The 18,926-nt window shown below is 40.3% G+C and overlaps 2 protein-coding genes across 9 annotated transcripts in view; both read left to right on the forward strand.

The window, feature by feature from the left end:
* Nucleotides 1-4,869, forward strand: part of CATSPERE (catsper channel auxiliary subunit epsilon) — a 51,893-nt gene extending 47,024 nt beyond the window's left edge. For 7 of the 8 annotated variants that reach the window (XM_053382689.1, XM_053382691.1, XM_053382690.1 and 4 more), the window contains 3 exons: nt 528-688; nt 2,057-2,110; nt 2,738-3,324. In XM_053382689.1, coding sequence (XP_053238664.1) covers nt 528-688; nt 2,057-2,110; nt 2,738-2,924 — 402 coding nt within the window. In that variant the 3' untranslated portion in view covers nt 2,925-3,324. Of the gene's footprint in view, nt 1-527; nt 689-2,056; nt 2,111-2,737; nt 3,325-4,026 lie in introns of those variants that run through there. The other variant, XM_053382692.1, reaches the window with a different exon arrangement.
* Nucleotides 4,870-6,295: 1,426 nt separating this feature from the next.
* Nucleotides 6,296-18,409, forward strand: DESI2 (desumoylating isopeptidase 2). Its single transcript, XM_053382700.1, has 5 exons — nt 6,296-6,986; nt 12,644-12,716; nt 13,223-13,316; nt 13,979-14,120; nt 14,887-18,409. Exons 1-5 carry the CDS (start codon nt 6,948-6,950, stop codon nt 15,118-15,120), a joined length of 582 nt encoding a protein of 193 aa, XP_053238675.1. The 5' UTR covers nt 6,296-6,947; the 3' UTR covers nt 15,121-18,409.
* The last annotated feature ends 517 nt before the right edge of the window (nt 18,410-18,926 follow it).

The raw sequence follows: 18,926 nt of genomic DNA on the forward strand, positions 1-18,926 counted from the left end.
TGCCGTACCTTGAAACAGGAAATCTGACCTTGTAAGGCACCTACCAGCCCTGTAAAAACATATGTAGCCCTTATCTTACAGATACCAGTAGAGGTAAAAAGGGGACATGAATCCAAAGCCTTCCCCTTCTTCTTACACACGCCAAACAGAACAAAATATACCCCATGGAAACAATAGGTGAGAAATTGTAATGTTACCCCCACCCTCTCAAAAACGGCCAGAAAGGGAGTTCCATCCTTCTATCCACCCTGTTTGTGTGTCCCAAGCAGAGCTTTAGATATTTTGGATCTTCCTCCTATCCACCAGCTTTGCTGATGTTCTGGATTGCATGATTTGCCAATTGTTTGAAAACTATTTGTCTTAAGCTATACCTAATTATTTTTTTGCAACCCAACTACGGAATCAGCTACTTATTTATTATGCAAACACTTTAGGACATAAAACAGGTATATTATTTGTACTTACCATATTCCTCACGTATTATGGATGTGTGTCTTATGGTAAATTAATTACATTTCCCCACCCAGAATTACGTATCCTGTTTTATGAGTGGTGGTGCTGGACTTCTAGGGACACTAGATAATCAATATGAACTCATGAACCATTCTGGCATCAACTCTATCATTTGGCCTCAGGACTATGCTGGCATTTTCCTGTTCAGATTGAAGATAATGGATCCAAACTACAGGTTAGCTTTAACATAATTAGCAGCTGTATGGTTAAGTATCTTCTTTCTTCTTCTTTGGTGATCACTCATTGCCAAGTAAGATTGTCTTCCATAAACACGGTTTTAACAATGAGTCCGTAAGTGACTGTGGAGGCCAATTCTGGATCCACACGTCCTTCCACAGTGGGGACATTGGTTTCCAGGCAGGAGTTGATCACGGTGTGGATTTGCCAAGTATGCCTTCCTCTTAACACGTTTCTCCTTGCATCTTGAGTTCGAGTGTCTTCAAAGCCCATGACACATTTGGTAAAGGCTGTTCTCCAGTTGGAGCACTCGCAGTCCAGTGTTTCCCATTTGTTGGTGTTTATACTACATTTTTTTAGATTTGCCTTGAGACAGTCTTTACATCTCTTTTGTTGAATATAATTATACCTGAATGGAACATGTTTATAAATTTGTAATTAAGTTAATTCCTAAGTGTTTGGGACGATACTCAACTTGTATTCAAAGTAGATCCATTGAAATCAGTAGTCTTAAGTTACTTAAATAGTTCAATAGTTTCAATTAAATAGTTAAATAGTTTCAACGGATCTTCTTTGAGTATATAGACCTAATACTGAGTGTCATATATGGTGTACATTATACAATAGGTCAATAGCAGAGATGACATCTAGCTGTTACTTAGGAACACAATAACATAGCAGATTTTCAGTTCAGTGTGCTGAATATCACCCAGAAAACTTTAGTTATTGGATGACAAATACAGTAAAACAATTTAAATAAAATAAGGTACACAGAACTCTGAATCTCACCCATTTTGTGTTATGGGAGGGTCCTGGCATAACGCCTCTGCACATGTGCTAAACTGATGGTATCCAAGGAGGAAGACAAAGTTCAGTCAATCTGCAAGTCTAGTTTGTTACCAGTTCTGCTTTCTTTTACACACAATATTTGCTTAGAGTAGAAAAACCTCACACACCCATGCAGAGAGTGTGTTCATCTAATTTAATCTCTGTACAAACATCAGCAATTACAGCTTCTTATGTACATATGGAAAAACACTTACATAACCAATCTCATAAATGAGGGTGCTGGGGGGTGGGGCACTGTGGTAGCACTTTTTCTTATACTCATGCAGAGAACACATGCTGATATGGAAGGAGAATAGTTCTGTTCATGTTGGTTAAGGCTATCAAGGACTACTAGTATCAGTAGCCCCGTCTCTGAAGGGCCCAAATGTATCTGTCACCACTCCTCTCACAGCATCATCACTGTCATGAATCTTACACTTGATTTTTCTGAAGCAGTAATCGACTAAAATTTGACCCTTTCGGGGTTCCCCTCTAATGTTATGAAAAATAATGTTTAGTCTCTCATTTTTTATTCCAGTTTTTGTCCTTATGAAGCTTATTTTGCAGTTCGGACACATGGCATCATTGAAAGGTAGGCATTAGTACTCTTGAGTTGTTGGCATGAGATCAAACATTAGTTCCCATTCCTGCACAAAAGTTTGGTAAAAATCCTGATACAAAGTTTAGTATAAATCCATTGAACAAACTCCGTGTTCTGAAATCTGGGAAGATGTATTTACTTTCTACATTCTTAAAAAGCCTAGAGGCTTTCAGATTTTTTTCTAGTTCAATGGAAGATTGATAATATGAATGTTAACATTCTCTGTGTGTAAAAAAGTGACTCCGAAAATTAGATCATGAGCTAGGGGATTGAGTATGGCATGCGTAGTGAGTGCCACAGCAGTGTCAAGTTTAGGTGAGAGGGGCACAGCCTGCTATAACACACCCCAGCTCTGTGTAGGTGTTCCAATAACATTCTACGTGTATTGGAAGCTAAACAAATAATTACATTCCATTCAGTGGAGCTTGTGACAATAATGCATTTTATTGTTTTTTAAATATTTTGTTGGAAGCCGCCCAGAGTGGCTGGGGAAACCCAGCCAGCTGGGTGGGGTATAAATAAAAAAATATTATTATTATTATTATTATTATTATTATTAGCCAGCATCTCATTGAATGAACACACACACACTTATGTTCCATTTTGTTTGTATTTTAGCCTAAACATGCTTAAGATTGCCGGTTGGGCTTGCCTGATAGTTGTTTTCTTTTGGGGAGTCCTTGCCTTCAGCTACTATCGGTATGTGAAATTATTTCGGGCACTCCATTTTGTGGACCCAGTGGTGTCATTTAATTCAGAGATTACTTCAGCGGTTTCTTCAGATGAAGCGAAGAAATATGAGTAACCCAGTTACAAATTATTACTTGTACTTATTAAACTGTATATGAACATACAATACTGTAATGTTTTACACAAATGCTGTAATGTTTTAAACAAATGCTGTAATGTTTCAAACTAAGATTAATACAAGTATACTTTTAAACACAATTTTCTAACATTCTCTAAAACCCTCAAAAGCTGATCATCTTATATTTTTCAAAATCCCAATCCCAAATTGGTCCATTCCTTCTGTGCAATAATTTTTTAACAAGAAAATAAAATATTTATTCAGGAATGGTTCTGTGATGTTAACAATGACCTCTGGATACTCAAGAACTGAATCGTTAGCACTGGTTGTTATTTTAAATTTTGTTTTTATTGAAGATTCTATTGTGCTACAAAATAAACAGACAATGGAAAGAACATATAGTGTCTCCACTTTCAATTTATAGAGTTTTTCACAGTGAGTGAATGTTCAGAGTGAGACACTAATCCTTAGCACTGTTCATAGTACTATTCATAATGGTGGTAGATAAGTGACAAGCTTGGGTGTTAGGACAAATGTCTGTGTACAAATATTTATAGCAAGCAATAAACGTGTTCTCAAACGCTCTACCTTCCATTCCAATTTGATATAGCTTAAAATTACTGAGACCCACCAGTCACAAAATTGTAGCAGAGGGAGGCAGACTTTGGCGTAATCAGCTAACAATTACTGGCATCATTTTCTACTGATACCTAATCCCTCTTTGAAATTTCTCAAGTTTTTTGCTTCAGAGATTTTCTTGTGACAAGGAGTTCCATAGCTCAGTTTCATTCATGCTAAGAGCATACATTGGCTGTAAGGCTGTTGAAACTCGGCCTCTCCATTTTAGCCAGAAATTTGCTAATTTGGAGTAGAGAAAGATTTTGCTTTTTATTTCCTCCTCTCTTTCATGTTTCCCCAAGTATTTTTATCCCTTGTCATACTTGTGCCTTATTCTTCTGCAAACTGCCTGTTTGCTTCAACCCTCCTCCCTGTTCCTTTAGCATTGATTTCTTCCATCTATAACAACTTTTCTATTACCAGTTTATTGTTATTCTTTTTTAAAAAAATTAACCCTGTATCTCTTTCTCATTTCTTTCAGCATCTTTCCCCTGCCCTCAGATGAGGGACACCACATTCCCCTCCCCCTCTGAACTTCTTTGTCTCCCAGCCACCTTTACCTAGCATATGGGGAGCTGTTGGTGTGGGTTTCAGTCCAATCAGAAGTCAATGGCACAATCAGGGGCAGGGGGAAGGAAGAGGCACTGGGCAAGCTGTGACACTGAAGTTCCCCGTTGGTCCTTGATAAATCATTTAATAAACACGGGGTACGGCAAAATGTGGTTTAACATGAGGATGGACCATTTAGCGTTTGTGTTCCCCCAAGTGTTACTGAACTCCTGGCAGCTCCATAGGAAGGTGCCTTATACCAAGTCAGATCATTGGTCCAACCAGCTTAGTACTGTCTACACTGACTGGCAGCTGTTCTGAAGGATTTCAAGCAGGGGTCTCTCCCAACCATACCTTGAAATGCTGTGGATTGAACCTGGGACCTTTTCCACACAAAATATATGCTCTATCATTGAGCTGTGGTCCCCAACTAACATGGCCAATGGTTAGGGATTATGGGAGCTGTGATGCAGCAGCATCTGGAGGGCAACCGTTTCTCCCTAGTTTAATATTTTTTTAAGAGAGCAGTTTGTTGTTCCTTACATTAATCTGCTCAGAAAGATATACTGTATCCTAAACAAGAATTCGCCACCACTAAACAAACTCTCCCCCACCACTTTTGACATTCTTCTGAATCAAATTTTATATGTTTTTTTTAAAAAAAACCATCTGAAAATAGCACATTGCAAGCTTCAAATCAATATAAAATAAATTCATTTCCTACACCATTCAAACTCTGCTGTGGAAAAAATAAAGTTATTTCGTCATATGTGTATACAGTATATCAAAACTCCGTATTAGAACACGGGGGCTGAATGGAATTGGGAGCTGAAAGGGAACCTAGTAATGATCAGTGTAACAACCCATTGAAAGTGATTTACTGAAAATGAAAAAAAACAGTGTGAGAAATGCAGCATTCTTGTACAGCTCATTGGTCTTTCAGCCTTGATTTTATAACTATACTGTCTTTTCTTTGGCTCCCAAATGCTATGTACAAAACAGGAAAGGAGATAGGGCACCAAAGGGCCACTCCAAGGTTTACTTATTATTCTTATGGCCCCATCCCTTTATTTGCATATAATGAGCACATATATCTAGAAGGAATTATGTTTTCCAAGGTGCAGTGAAATGGCTGTGGGTCATCCTGGGAAATAAATTCTCACTTCAACCTGTGGGAGTGAGCAGCCTGCTCACTCAAGTACAGTACAGCAATCAGGTGCTCTGTTTCTGCACCACCATTGGTTGATAGAGAGATCACGAGGCAGCTTTGGTTGCTACAATGGTAATTTGGGGACGTTAATTGGGCAGCACTGACAAATGGCTGCTGGGCAGTCTGGGAGCAAAGGATGGTACTAGGGGACTAAGCAATTGGGAAGAGGATGTTAGGGGAGTGTTGTGCCAGGGGACAGCAGACCTTTCTCATGGCGATTACAGCTTGTGCCCACATAAAGAATGAAAAAGGAACAGATAGGAAGCAGAACACGACCATAGCCATATTTCACACCTGAAATGTTAACTGCATCCTTATGCAGATAACACGGATGTGGTGATCACCATCTATTTGTTCACAGGTTTAAAACACTGCTACTGTAATGAATTTATAGTCCTGTTCAAATTATAATCTCATTATGGTGAAATTGACTATGAATTAGGCATAGCAACTGTCAGCGTCATGTGCTTTCCCTACTTCTGTTCTTTGTAGATGAGAAGAAAGAGCTGCTGCTTTCACTTTGCAAGAAATCACAGTTCTCTCCAACGTACAAACTTGCAACTGTCGTTTGATAGCCTGGTTTGCCAATTTCTTTGCTTAAACCGAGTTTCCCCAGGTTGCACATAATGGGAGTCTGTGATCTGTTATAAAAAGAACCTCCCTTTGCACATGAAGGAGAGGAGGCCAGCGATTGATGATGTTAAGCGCCGCTTGCGAGGCGAGGGGAAGCAGAAGCACTGCAAAGGGGCTTCCAGATGGGATCGGGCGCTGCACACGCCCGCTCCTGATCCCCCTCTCCTCCTCCATCCTATTCCAGCGGGCGCATAAGGCCACAAAGAAGCAAAAGGGCTCGAATCCTGCGTGCGCCCTGGCAGCTCCTCCGCCACAGAAGTGCTTCTGAGCCCCTCAGTCAGCTGAGGGCAGCGGCGGCTCCTTCACATACCCACCGGGCCCCGCACCCGTCTCCCTGGCGGCAGCGAGGGCGCTCAGCCAGCTGCCCCCGCCTCGGGTCACACGAGGCGAACTTTCGCGCGGACATTCGGAAGGCCGTTGGTCGAGGAACCCTCGCGCATTCTAGCAGCCAGAAGAAGGCAGAACTGGGGAAAAGACTCCCGCTTCTTCCCTCTGGGCTGCCGGGAAACATGCTTCCTTCCGCGCTGCATGCTGGGGGTTGTAGTTTGGGCGCCTCACCTCCCCGGCGCTGAAGATGTGGGCAAGCTGGAAGGGCTCCTTCGCGAAAGCCGTTGGCCGAGAGGGGAGGAAGGGGCGCGCGGGCGGCGCAACAGCCGCTCCTCAGGGAAGGTCACTTTTGCGCGTCCCCCGCGGCCCGTAGGGGCGGGCGGCGGCAGCAGCCCGGAGACAAACAAGAGAGGCGGAGCTGCGCTGGGCCCCACCCGGGTGTCGGTGGCGGCTCTCGGCTCGCGTCTGCCGAGCGCGGGGCAAGGAGGCTTCGTGGGGACGCGGCCCCGGCTCCCCTCTTTCCCTCAGCGGAGGCGGCTCCATGCTGCCGGCGGCTCCGTCGCGCCCCTCAGCCAGAGGCCGGACGAGGAGGCGGCGGCCGCCCGGGGGGCCTCCCGAGAGCGCCCCGAGGCCGCCGCCCGAGGCCTGAGAGGGACCCCTGCCTGGAGTCGCGCGAGGGGAGAATGGCGAACCAGCTGGTGATCCTCAACGTCTACGACATGGTGAGTGGACGACGGAGCCGGCCGTCGGGGGCCTGCCTGCGTTTGTCCCCGCAACTCCCCGCCAGGTTCAACTCTCTCACATTTCCTGGGCGCTCTCTCTCTCTCTCTCATCTTTCGCCCTGGGCTGCTGCTGCTCTGCCTCCATAGCTCCTTCCTTTCCCAAACGCCACAGGAGTATCCTTCTGCGGTTCCTCGGCGCTCACATGTTTCTTTCCCCTCCTCCTCCTTCCATACATTGCTGCAACAGCAGGATGCTGGTTTAGATGCTCCTTTCATTATCCCCTTTTTGCCCTGGAAAGGTACAATAACAATTTGGAAGCGAGGGAATTATTAAGGGCTCTAAAGTTATCGCAACAGGTGTGTGAATTTTCAGTTGCCTCTCTTTGGGTGTTGGATTCATGCCCATCTCCATCTTTGGTACTTTGAGTTGATCTTTGTGATGCCATGCATACAAAGAAAGAACGATAGTGTTTTAATAAGGATCTATCAGAGTTGGCCAGAACACAATCCTCAAGTTTCTTACCCTCTGAATTGCCTTGAGGACTAGAGCCTTACACCACCATTTTTGCATGTACAAAGAACCTAAGCTGGTTGCGGGGTGTGTGTGTGTGACTACTTAAAAGATCAAATGATAATTCCTGGACACAAGCAGAAACATAATATCTTTTCAAACAGGTTAGCACTCGTGTAGTCAGGTGGCCTTAAAGTCTAAATTATAGTACTGTACTGTACTGGTTTATCATGTGGGGGAAACATTGGAGATATTTAACTCCCTGTTGCTTTTGGCTAAAGTGTTGCAATCTTTGACTTTGCCAGCTCATAAATGACACACACCATTCCTATCTAGTTATCTGACTTCTTCAGCATTGCACAACAGCTTCTTAAGAATTGCAGAAAGCCAGTGTGAATTGAGTGAATTGACTGTCAGAACAGAAGTGAGGAGACCTAGGTTCAAATGCTTACCCAGCCATGAAGGCTGGGTTCACTATCTCTCTGCCTAAACTACCTCACATAAGTGTTGTGGAGATAAAAGAGGGATTGCAGAGAAATATGTATACCCCCTTGAGCTTCTTGAAAGAATGATGGGATATAAGTGTATTTTGAAAAATAACTTGAAAAAATACAGATAGGACAACTTTGATGTTGTTGTCAAAGTTTTTTGAATGAGTGAATGTTTTTATTAGCTGCAAATTTCTACAGCTCAAAGAGTAAATTTTCCGTATTGTTTAAGTTCAAATAAGTTAGTTTAGCCAGAATGGCATTCGATAATAGGTGCACAGTCTATTGACATGCTATTCACCTGGTCCTAATGTTTTATGCCTTGGCTAACAAGCAGCTGAAGCATGGGTTGCCCCATCAAGTAAAACAGTAGAAATACTTAATCACATCAGTTCACCCCCCCCCCAAAGTCCTGTTCCTCCCAAGCAAAGTCCTGTGCCCCCTAACAAAAATCCTGGCTACACCCATGAGCTGAAGTAAAATAGCTAGAAAACAGGGTAGTTAGTTGAAAGTAGAAGAAAATTGTGGCATCAGAAACTTAAAGGGCTGGAACATTTAAAGTGAGCTGGAACACTGAGAAAGTGCTAAAGTGCACAGAAGGGCACTGCAGCAGAAGCCAGGAGGAGACCAAATGAGACTCAGAAGCTGAACCGAGAGTGCAAGTTGATAAGTAGTGGCTTGGATAGGGAAACAATCCAGAAGACAAAGGGCTGGGAGCATTTGTCGCTGCTGCTGTTTGTTTGTTAGCTCTGATATGTAGTTACTTAAATTGTAAAGTTAGGGCTGGATTCAACTTGTGCTAGCAGGAGGCAGCACAACGAGTCCTGCTGGCACAATGGGGCTTGTACTGATGGAGCAATCTTAATAGTGTAACATTGAATTCCACCCTTAGTTTTAATGAAAACTGTTCAACTTGTATTACTAAATCCTTAAGCATAGTTGCTGTAGGGGGGAAATCAGTTTGAGGTCTTGATACTCACCACATGCTTAAGTGCCATGTTACTCCTACCAATATTAGGAAAATGTTGAGCTAGTTAAAATTCATAAGGTTAAAGGGCTATTTAGTGGAGGCAACCAGAGAAAAATAAAATGGCCACTTGGTAGTAGTGGCAAAGATAAGAAGCAGTGGGGTGGGGTGGTTTGTCTGGTTTGCTTTCCGCTTTTCCTTCTCCCAGTGCAGGCTATAACCCAGGCCATTCATGGAGATTAAGACTGCTAGTCATTATGGCTTTTTTACCTCCAGGGTTGGAGGGAGTGCAACTCTAAATATCAGTTGCTGGGGATCACAAGCAAGGAGTGTCCTTGTGCTCATGTCCTTGTTTGTGGGCTTCCCAAGGACAAAACAAAATGCAGGATCAGATGGGCCTTGAGGTCTGATTTACGTCATGAAAGTTTGCTATCTCTCCAGCTATCTCAGGCATCACCAACGTTTTTGGGCCTAAGGGAACATATGCAAATCTAAGAAACTGTTATGGGCACAACACAAACACACACACACATTCACAGAATAAAAAGAGCTAGAACACCTAAACACCCCCCCAAAAAACAAATAAAACAGAAATGAAAAGCACATTAGTTGCACTCATACAAGCAGCCCCTGCAACCAAAAAAGAAGCCCCAAACCTTGATTTTTTAAAACAACAAATTGGGACAGGGAGTCTTGGCAGCAGCTGGAGAGGTATCTCAGGGTGCCATGGTGCCCATGGGCATCACATTGGTGTCTACAGAACTAACTTATCCTCTTTTGAGGATGAAAGGAAGAAACCCCTGCATTCCTCTTAGAAGTGAAATGTACTCAATAAACAAATACAATTCCCTCCCCTTTGCTTAATCTCATTTGTAGGTGCCAACTCCTGGAAGCTGAGAAGACTTTGCCCCCCCCTCTAAAATATTTGAGGGGGCTGGGTCCGCTCAAGTTGATGGGTATTGCCAGTCAAATGGTGTGCATGCACTGCGACATATGATCGATTGTGCAGGGCTTAACTGCCCACCCCTCATATATTTTATTCAAGTTGGCACCCCGATCCTATTGCTTTTTATCCCCCCCTACACTATTTTAGGAGTTTTGTGTATTGCTACCAGAATATTTCCTCTTTACCTTCTTAAACTGCTGCCGAGTTCAGCTTCTCTCTCCTGTTCCATCCCTCTACCTGGTACTGTGTTGTCTTCTGCATGACACACATGGATACACCCTTATTGCACCAGACTTGGAATGCAAGAGGGTGGATAAAAAAAAACCCCATCTTCCTGTGGGGAGCCTTGCAAATCTATTATTTTTACATTCTTCAGAGTAATTGTGATCCAAATGTAGTAGTGGTGTATATATTGGATTTTTGTGCATGCTTCCAGAAGCTGTCTACTTCCCTGAGCATGCTATCAGAGTGAACAAATTCACTGCCATGGTTGCTTCCATGTTACAGAATGCACATTATTTTTTTGTTTGCATGTTCAAAAACAATGGGAATTATTTTTCAGAAGCAAGAAAACCTTGCTGCTCTTGTAATCTTTTTCCTGTTGTGTTTTGCTTAATTCCATCCATTTTTCTTCCTCCTTTCCTGGAGGGCTGTTTGTATGATTATAAAGTGATTTAATTGCCTTCTATAATGCAACATTTGCCTAGTTCACAAGAAATTAGATGCAATGGACATCTAAGTTCTCTTCATGTCCCAATCTTTCCAAAATGGCTATTCTGACTAATTAGTAATCTGAACAATAATCTACAATTAGGTAATAGTGCAGCCTTGTGGGTTAGCCCCAGAAAGGAACTAGCCTAGCTAGATGGTGAACCGAGATGTGTTTTGTGAAATTCATTGTGTGAGGTATAACTTTCAGTGCATGGCATTTGGGAGACAAAAGCAAGAAGTGCTCTGATCCCTTGTTGCTGGCAAATTACTATCCACTATTTTTTGTTATCCTGTAAGTAGTTAAATGTATATTCGAACTGAGAATCCTAAAGCTATTACATAAAGACTGCATGAAGAGAATGCTCTGTAAAAGTCCCAATATGTGAAAGTCCCCGGAGTGTAAACTAACACCTAATGTATTCCCTAACTTTGAACAGTGTATCCTGGATCAGCAGAACCTCCCAAGTAACCTTTGGGTACAACTGTGACATATTGACTGATTATGGGGAGACTTGCAAAGCTAGAGTGAGGGTGTATTGCTTTGTAGCAAACAAAAAAAGGCACACGTCTACTAACTTGTTTATTTTTCAGTTTGTAGTATGACTGGTTTGGGAAGGTTTTCAAAGATCACCTAATGCAATCTCTTATGTCTAATATGCTCAAAACATATCAGGGTTTTTTTCTATCCCTTGTTGAACCTTTTGGAAATTTATTTTCTATCCAACTCAAGCTGGTGACCATTTTTTCTGTAAGCACTTTATTACCAGAAATAGTTCCCTTTTACAAATTAAGTCCATGGCAGAGGACGTAATTTTCCTTGTTTGTAGGATAGTCTGAGGGAACTACTAGACCTAACAGGACTAATGCAAGGGTGGTGTCATTTGCAGAAGGTCTGGACTCTGGGCAAGAGCTGTGGGGTGCATTTCTATTCACAATTCTCTGCTGCCCCTGCATTTCCCATGCAGCTGAGTTTCTTCTAGTCTCAATTGTACTTTATATTTGCTGCATGATACTCACTTTTGCAATCTTCATACATTTAAAGACATCTTTTCAGGGACTTAGTTTTGGTCCATACCATCAACAAGGCTCAGCTTTTGATTCCAGGTACAGAAGGTAATTATTTGTAATCATCATGCCAGGGCAGGGGGGAACTAATCCCCTCTCAGTGAAGTTCTTATAATTCTTCTAGTAGATTGGCTGCAGATTCAGTGGAACACAAATTCCATGGGTTTTTCAGAACGGATTACAGTTGTACTTATTGTTTTATTGCTCAGTATGTGCGGTTTCTGTAACCTTGCAAACAAACACAATGCATTATGTCAGTGTTATTTATCAGTCACAGGTATTTTTAAGGAGAGGCTTCTTAACACAGTTTTGACACCTTGCGCACCATACAGTACTGCCGAGACAGGATCCCCTCCCTGTTTTTGTGTCCAGCCGCCTGCGTTTTGTGTAGCGATGTTAATAATGAGACAAACACTTGTAGACGTAAAGGTTTAATCAAACAGCTAAGCATTGCCACTGAGGTGAACCAGAAATGAACTTAATATTTAATGGTCCAGCTCTGCTATTAACTGATATTTCCAGTGGTACATGAAGCCATCACCTTGTTGAACCTAAGTAGGTACAGGTCTTATCAGTGCCTTGATGGGAGGCTGCTTGGAAATCACATATTCAGCAACTTGGGTTATGTGAAGGAAAATGGGATATAAATATAATAAAAATAAATAAATAGTTTTCTGTCAAATGCAATCCAGTCCTGCCCTTTTGTACCCTGAAGGTTCTTTCAGTTCAGAGCTGTGGTCCTGTTGAGGCTCCCACTCATTAAAGGGGCAGGGGAGGTATTTTTTGCCAATTCAACCTCACCACTGTAGCCTCATGTAGCATCTTCTGCTCCAGCTCTGCTCAGGCAAATACAAGAGGCTGCAAGAGGAATCTGCAAAAATTCTCTCCCCTCTTTCCATGTACAGGGCTGACCTCGTGAATTAGAAAACCGTAATCACAATCAGTTAAGTTTCCCATTTTCCTTTTTAGTACTGGATGAATGAATACACTTCCTCTCTCGGAATTGGAGTATTCCATTCAGGAATAGAGATATATGGCAGAGGTATGTATCACGCTTTAATCTCACATTGGTGCAAAGAAGCAGCTAATGTACATAGGACATGTAGTGGGTGGGTGGGAGGGAGGAAGGGAGGAAAATAGCAGTGTCTCACTCCCTACATTTCACCATCTTATTTCTGCAACAAATATTCTGACTGTTTATTCATGGTGTAGATCAGTATTGGGGAACCTGTGGCTCTGCAGATGTTGTTGAACTCAAACTTCCATCAGCCTCAGGCAGCATGGCCAATGATCAGATCATGCCTCTCCCATGGTTTCTGCATATACTGGCCTCAGCGTAATTGTTATGGGAATTTAAATCAGTGTTCTCCAAATGTAACATAAACTTTTATATAAATGTATAAAGCACTGACATTTGTACATATAAACTACTTTGTAGCAGTACTTCAGTTTTAACCTACAGCTGATCAAAGCATGTCTATAAAATCACCAGAAGTGAAAGTCCTACTTACAATGAGTTGTGCATAAAATCCTGATTTTGTATTTCAGAATTTGCTTATGGTGGACATCCATACCCTTTTTCTGGAATATTTGAAATTTCTCCAGGAAATGCATCTGACTTGGGAGAAACATTTAAATTCAAGTAAGAAGTTTTTTCATTTATTGGTGTAACCCAAAATATGTTTGGGTGATTTAGATTCAGACGTCTGTTGACTACAACCTGCTAATTTTGAATAGTACGTTTTGAGCAACCAAAAAGTATCTACCCACTGCCTCTTAATTTGAGATACGGAACTTAATGTAATTATTTGAGTGTTGGACTATGGCCTGGGAGACCGGGATTCGAATCCTCACTTTGGGCCAGTCACCATCTCTCAGCCTAACCTACCTCACAGGGTTGTAGAATGAGGAGCAGAACCATGTACACCACCTTGAGCTCCTTGGAGGAAAAGATGATACATATAGTAATAAAAAAGTGATATGCAGTATAAAGCACTAATAATTTTAACGGGCCTGTGACTGCATAATAAATGATTGATTATACATTTGTATGTACACAAATCTGGATTTACAGAGAGATTTCTTGGATAAGAGCAAGGAAGTGGTAGTGTAAAAGTAATGAGGGCTTGTGGCATGAAGTTCAAAAACAACCAGAGGACAAAAGCAGTGAGGTTCTATTTTTAACACGATAATTTTTGGAGGTGTGTGCATGCTGTCAAGAGCAAACGGGGAATAAAAACATATCCAGTCTGATTTGCAACAACTTTCTCTCTCTGCAACTGCCTCCACCCTCTTTTATTTTAGAGAAGCTGTTGTTCTTGGAAGTACTGACTTCATGGAGGAGGATATAGAAAAAATTATAGAAGAACTTGGAAAAGACTTTAAAGGAAATGCCTATCACTTAATGCACAAAAACTGCAATCACTTTTCTTCAGCTTTTTCAGAGGCAAGTATTATTTGTTCAGCCTGGGCCATTACTTTCATAAACACTTTAGTACTTGTAGGCTACATAGGTTACATATGTAATATTAATGTGTTTTCCATCAAGGACTTGCTGGAAATAAAATGGTAGCAGCAACACTTTTCACTGCCACCTCCAGAGAGGAAGCTCTGTGGGTTTTTAACCCAGCTGGCCAAGTTATGAAAAAGAGTGACCTTGTAGGAGTAATCAGCCATTCTTTCTCAAAAGCAATTGGAAACCTTAACTTTCCCCCCAGTTGTTTACATTCATATAACTGGAAAGAATGTACAAAACTGCATTTTATAAAGCTATACCTTACACATAAATGACTCATACAGAAAACTGATAATTGTAATTTTCATTTGATAATTTGAACTTTTGAAACAGCATTAATGAGTCACTAAATTATTTGTCATACACTTACTCTTTATCTTACCTGGGAGTTAGGCCCTTTGAACTGAAATAGAACTTTTGAAATGGCATGGCTAGGATTGCACTGTTGGGGTAAAAAAGGTCATTCAAAAATATGTTCAGTTTTGGATGCCCAGCTTACTGCTATTTTCAGAATGGACTGCGTTGGCTCAGAATTAGATTTAGTATTCGTTTTGCCTGTCTCACAGGTAACATCAGGAAGGGTTCATATTCACTGTACTATAATTGACAGGCATTTCAGTTCAGTGATCTGTATTTCAAGTATAGAAACTGACATGTACTTAAAAAAGCACTGGATAACTTGTGGCATTTCATATAGATTCTCTGTGGAAAAGAAATTCCTCGTTGGGTGAATCGCCTTGCCTATTTCAGTTCCTGTATCCCCTTTCTCCAAAGTTGCCTACCAAAAGAATGGCTTACACCTGCAGCTCTTCAGTCAAGTGTAAGCCAAGAGCTTCAGGAAGAACTGGAAGAAGCAGAAGATGCAGCAGCCTCAGCTTCCTTGCCAAAGTCAGCGTCAGGGGCAAGAACTGGACATCATGCTAAAATATAGGTTTAGTCCAAAGTTCCATTACACTGAAGCCTTTGGAAGCCTTGTCAGTAACTGACTTCATTACAGAACTTCAGAGAGTGGCCATTTTAATGTCTTTGGTATGCAATTGATTCTCCAGCTCAAGATGATGGTGCTCCACTCAGGATTTTATATGTAGTGGGGAAAATGTTTATGGGGGAAATGGGAAGAACTTAAGGTGGAGCTGCTGTCTTGATTTTCCTCTAATCAGCAAGCCTGGACTAACTGAGCAGAAGTTAAACTGTTTACAGTATTGTGTGCTGCTGTTTACAAGTCCCACAGGGACACCTGCCATTGAAAGATAAATTTTAATCAGCTCAATTAGGCCTGCATGACTTCATCAGCCTCAGTGGATGAATGAGCAGCTTTGTTTGTTGCTACCTTGGAATTGGGCAGGACAAAATATTTCACTTCCAACTGTTGCTGATAATGAAGCAGGGAAGAATGAATACTATGTGTAAACAGGGTACATAATTGTCAATACAAAGAAATCTGCCCTAGTAACCAAGGAGGTTACCTTAGTATGTATCTGAGAATATCTGTTCCTAAAATTGTGACTTCTCTGTCAGTTTTTATCCACTCATGCTGAGTGAATTAATATTTTACTACAAAGCTGAGTGTGTTCTCTCTGGTGTCAGATTTCAACCTCCTTTTTGCCTCATGTTTTTGTCTGACTTAGAGATGCAAAACGTCATTCTGAACATCAACAGTTTCCCCCCATTAAGATCAAATAACAGTGCTGTTTCACATTACCTAGAACTATAGGAGGAATACAGATGAATCATGCAATTAGACATTAACATTAGATAACATAACATGGTAACATTTGGTTCATGACTGAACTCACTTTAGCAGTGTGAGTTTTGCAGCTAATTTAACCAGATGTAAGCTACTGCTTAAGAGAAGAGTCTCTTAATAGAAACATGAAGAGAAATGGAAAGTGCTTTGTTTAGTTTGCCATCAGCAACATTCAACAATTACAGGGAATGCAAAGGTTTTCTCCAGCTTCTGTGTTCACAACAGAACCAATGACAGATATAGGTGAGTTACCCAGATGTTTCTTTTAGTGACACATTTTTCTTAACCGTTAGTCTAATAGCAACTATCAAAGACAAATTGCATTCATCAAGATAACAGAGGAATTCATTCTATTTGGTATCTTTCCCCAATGTTAGCATGTCTTCTTCAGGAAGAAGGATACAGTAGAATTAATAGCAAATTGGAATAGGTTTTAGATTTTTATTATACATGCTGCCTTAAGGATCTTGCATTTAACTGGGAAGAGGCCAACTGGAAATTATGTATAAACAAAGGTCTGGTGAAGAATATGTAAATAACTCTTACATGTGGTATTACATTGCTGGGTTTGTTGAATAAACTCTTCAGAGTAGATGACACAGTCAGCTAAATTGGGAGCAATTTTGTTGCTGCACATATTGGACAACCTGAAGAAAAGAGGGCTGGTTAATTTGTTCATAAATTTACATTATGTTATGGCATATTATTTTACAAATACAATCCCACTGAAGGTATAAAAATGGTATTGTTTCCAATTAAAAGGGCATTAGATATTTTTCTAACCACTTCAAGTTTTTACATAGACTCATTTGAGGGAGACTTTGTGGTAAACAATACTCAGGTATACAACATTATCCTGTTAAAAGTCAAACAATAATAATTCTCAAAAATGTGAAATAATGAGCATGTTCCATATTTTAACCAACCTTTTTTAGTAAGAAACTAAATTATCTTTAACAGTGCCATTATGATTGCATTTTAACCATTCTTGTTTTATCAGTAGCCAGCACAATCTGCTTAAGCTGCTGGATTTTTTTGATGCCACATGTTTAACCCTACACTCTTTGTTCTTTAATTTAGACTTTTTGATTAGGATTCTGAGAATTGTACCCTTATGATTGACAATCTACTCACGATTGCCAAATTATATAAAGCATTTCTTAGTAGAATGACAATGGGATAGACGACAGGATTTCTTTGAACTGCAGGTGAAGTGGAAATGGAATTTTCCATCTTGGATCTGAAGCTGTTAATGAAGCTCAAATGTTAACAAGATGAGCTCTGATCCAGAGCCGTCTGTGTGCTGAAATGCACACAGGATTCCTCCATTTGAAAACCTCCCAACTTATTTCAGTGGAAGGAGCAATTTGGTGAACATATTTATTGACACTTAAGGAATTATCACCTATGTTGAGGCCCTTGTGAGGACTTATGAAGCAGTTGTGCCTACATAGGATTGCTGGATTTTGGTAATTCTGTAGCTTGTCATAGTTGTTTGGACAAACATTAGGAACTAGATTAATCTCCATCAAATTTTTATCAAAAAAATTGGCCTTGTTCTGCTCATATTCACAGCACTGTATATGATACACACATACTTTCATACACATTGATAGCATGCAAGCAATGCAAAGATATACATGACACAGTAAGTACAGTCATTTTTTAATAAATAATTTGGTGGTTCATTTTGAATACGAGTTCCCTGTTAAGCCATTTAGTAATGATCATAGCCCCATGAACAAACTTACCATTTGAACCTTGAATTTGGTACATCTTATGAAGTGGTGGTAGTCTTATATCTTACCACATGTGCTATGCTCGGTCTCCACTTGATTCTTTAAAACAAACAACCCTGCCAAAGGCTGTTCTCAAAGCAATAGTTCAAGTTACCTTTCACCAGCATTACTACTCAGCAGGGAGTACACTGTCTGCCAGTGGCCAAAGTGTGCATTTAAAAACCATAACACTATTCTCAGCTAAGAGAATACTGGATATCTGTGGGGGTTTTCCAACAAAAACAAACGGGTAGTAGAAATACATTCAGGGTTCTCTGATCTGTCAAATTCCTAATACTTGATTATTTTTCTTTAAGATAGATTACTGTTGTTTGGTGTTCTGTCTTACTAAAGCCATTTTTATTAAAATGTCACCCTTTATTCAGGAAGCCAAAAATAAAATGCTACATTTTGTCAGTTTGCATCAGTAAACTGTATAATAGTTTGATTATAACAATGCAGTGGGTTTCCAACATGCAATAGAATTGTAATCACAATTGATAAGAAAAATTTCACTTTTAGACAGTTAGATACTGAATTTTCACTGACACTTTTTGTAACTTAAGATAAGTTTACTGTAATGCATAGTATTTGTATGAAATAGTCAGAGAATTTGACTTTTGTTACTTTGACATGTCAAACTATTATAAACTTGAATCCATCCATTTATTAAAGAGAAGTTTTTTATAGAACAATTTGCATGTGTTCTGTTCTTGTCAATTTAAATATTATATTTCAATTCCACTTCTTTATATACTATTGCATTATTAAATCTATTTTTATATTTTGGGTTAAAAGTATTAACATGCAAGAGTGAACAAAGGCTTTCCACATGACAATATTCTTTTTAACGGGTTTTTATTAAACAGAAGCAATACATAACTATATAAACTATATAAGGTCTTTCAAAACAATCCATATCCAGTGCCATACCATGATGAAGGGGTGATCACTGGAGAGTTTCAAATTAAACTATTTCAAGAGAGACAACAGAGCAATGGGAACTGATGGTGGGGTACAAGGATGGCTAATGTACAAAAAAAGAGAAACATAACATTTATCAGAAGGTTCACAATATTTATTCTTATCTAGATATCAAAGAAAAAAAGGAAAGAACAAGAATTTCTTAGACAAACAGCTTGCTTTAAGATGTTTTTGTGGGAAAATACTAGAAAAGCCAAAAATTTATTGCATCCTGGTACAGTACTGACA

The sequence above is a fragment of the Podarcis raffonei genome, chromosome 3 (assembly GCF_027172205.1).
Source record: "Podarcis raffonei isolate rPodRaf1 chromosome 3, rPodRaf1.pri, whole genome shotgun sequence".
Taxonomy (NCBI): Eukaryota; Metazoa; Chordata; class Lepidosauria; order Squamata; family Lacertidae; genus Podarcis; species Podarcis raffonei.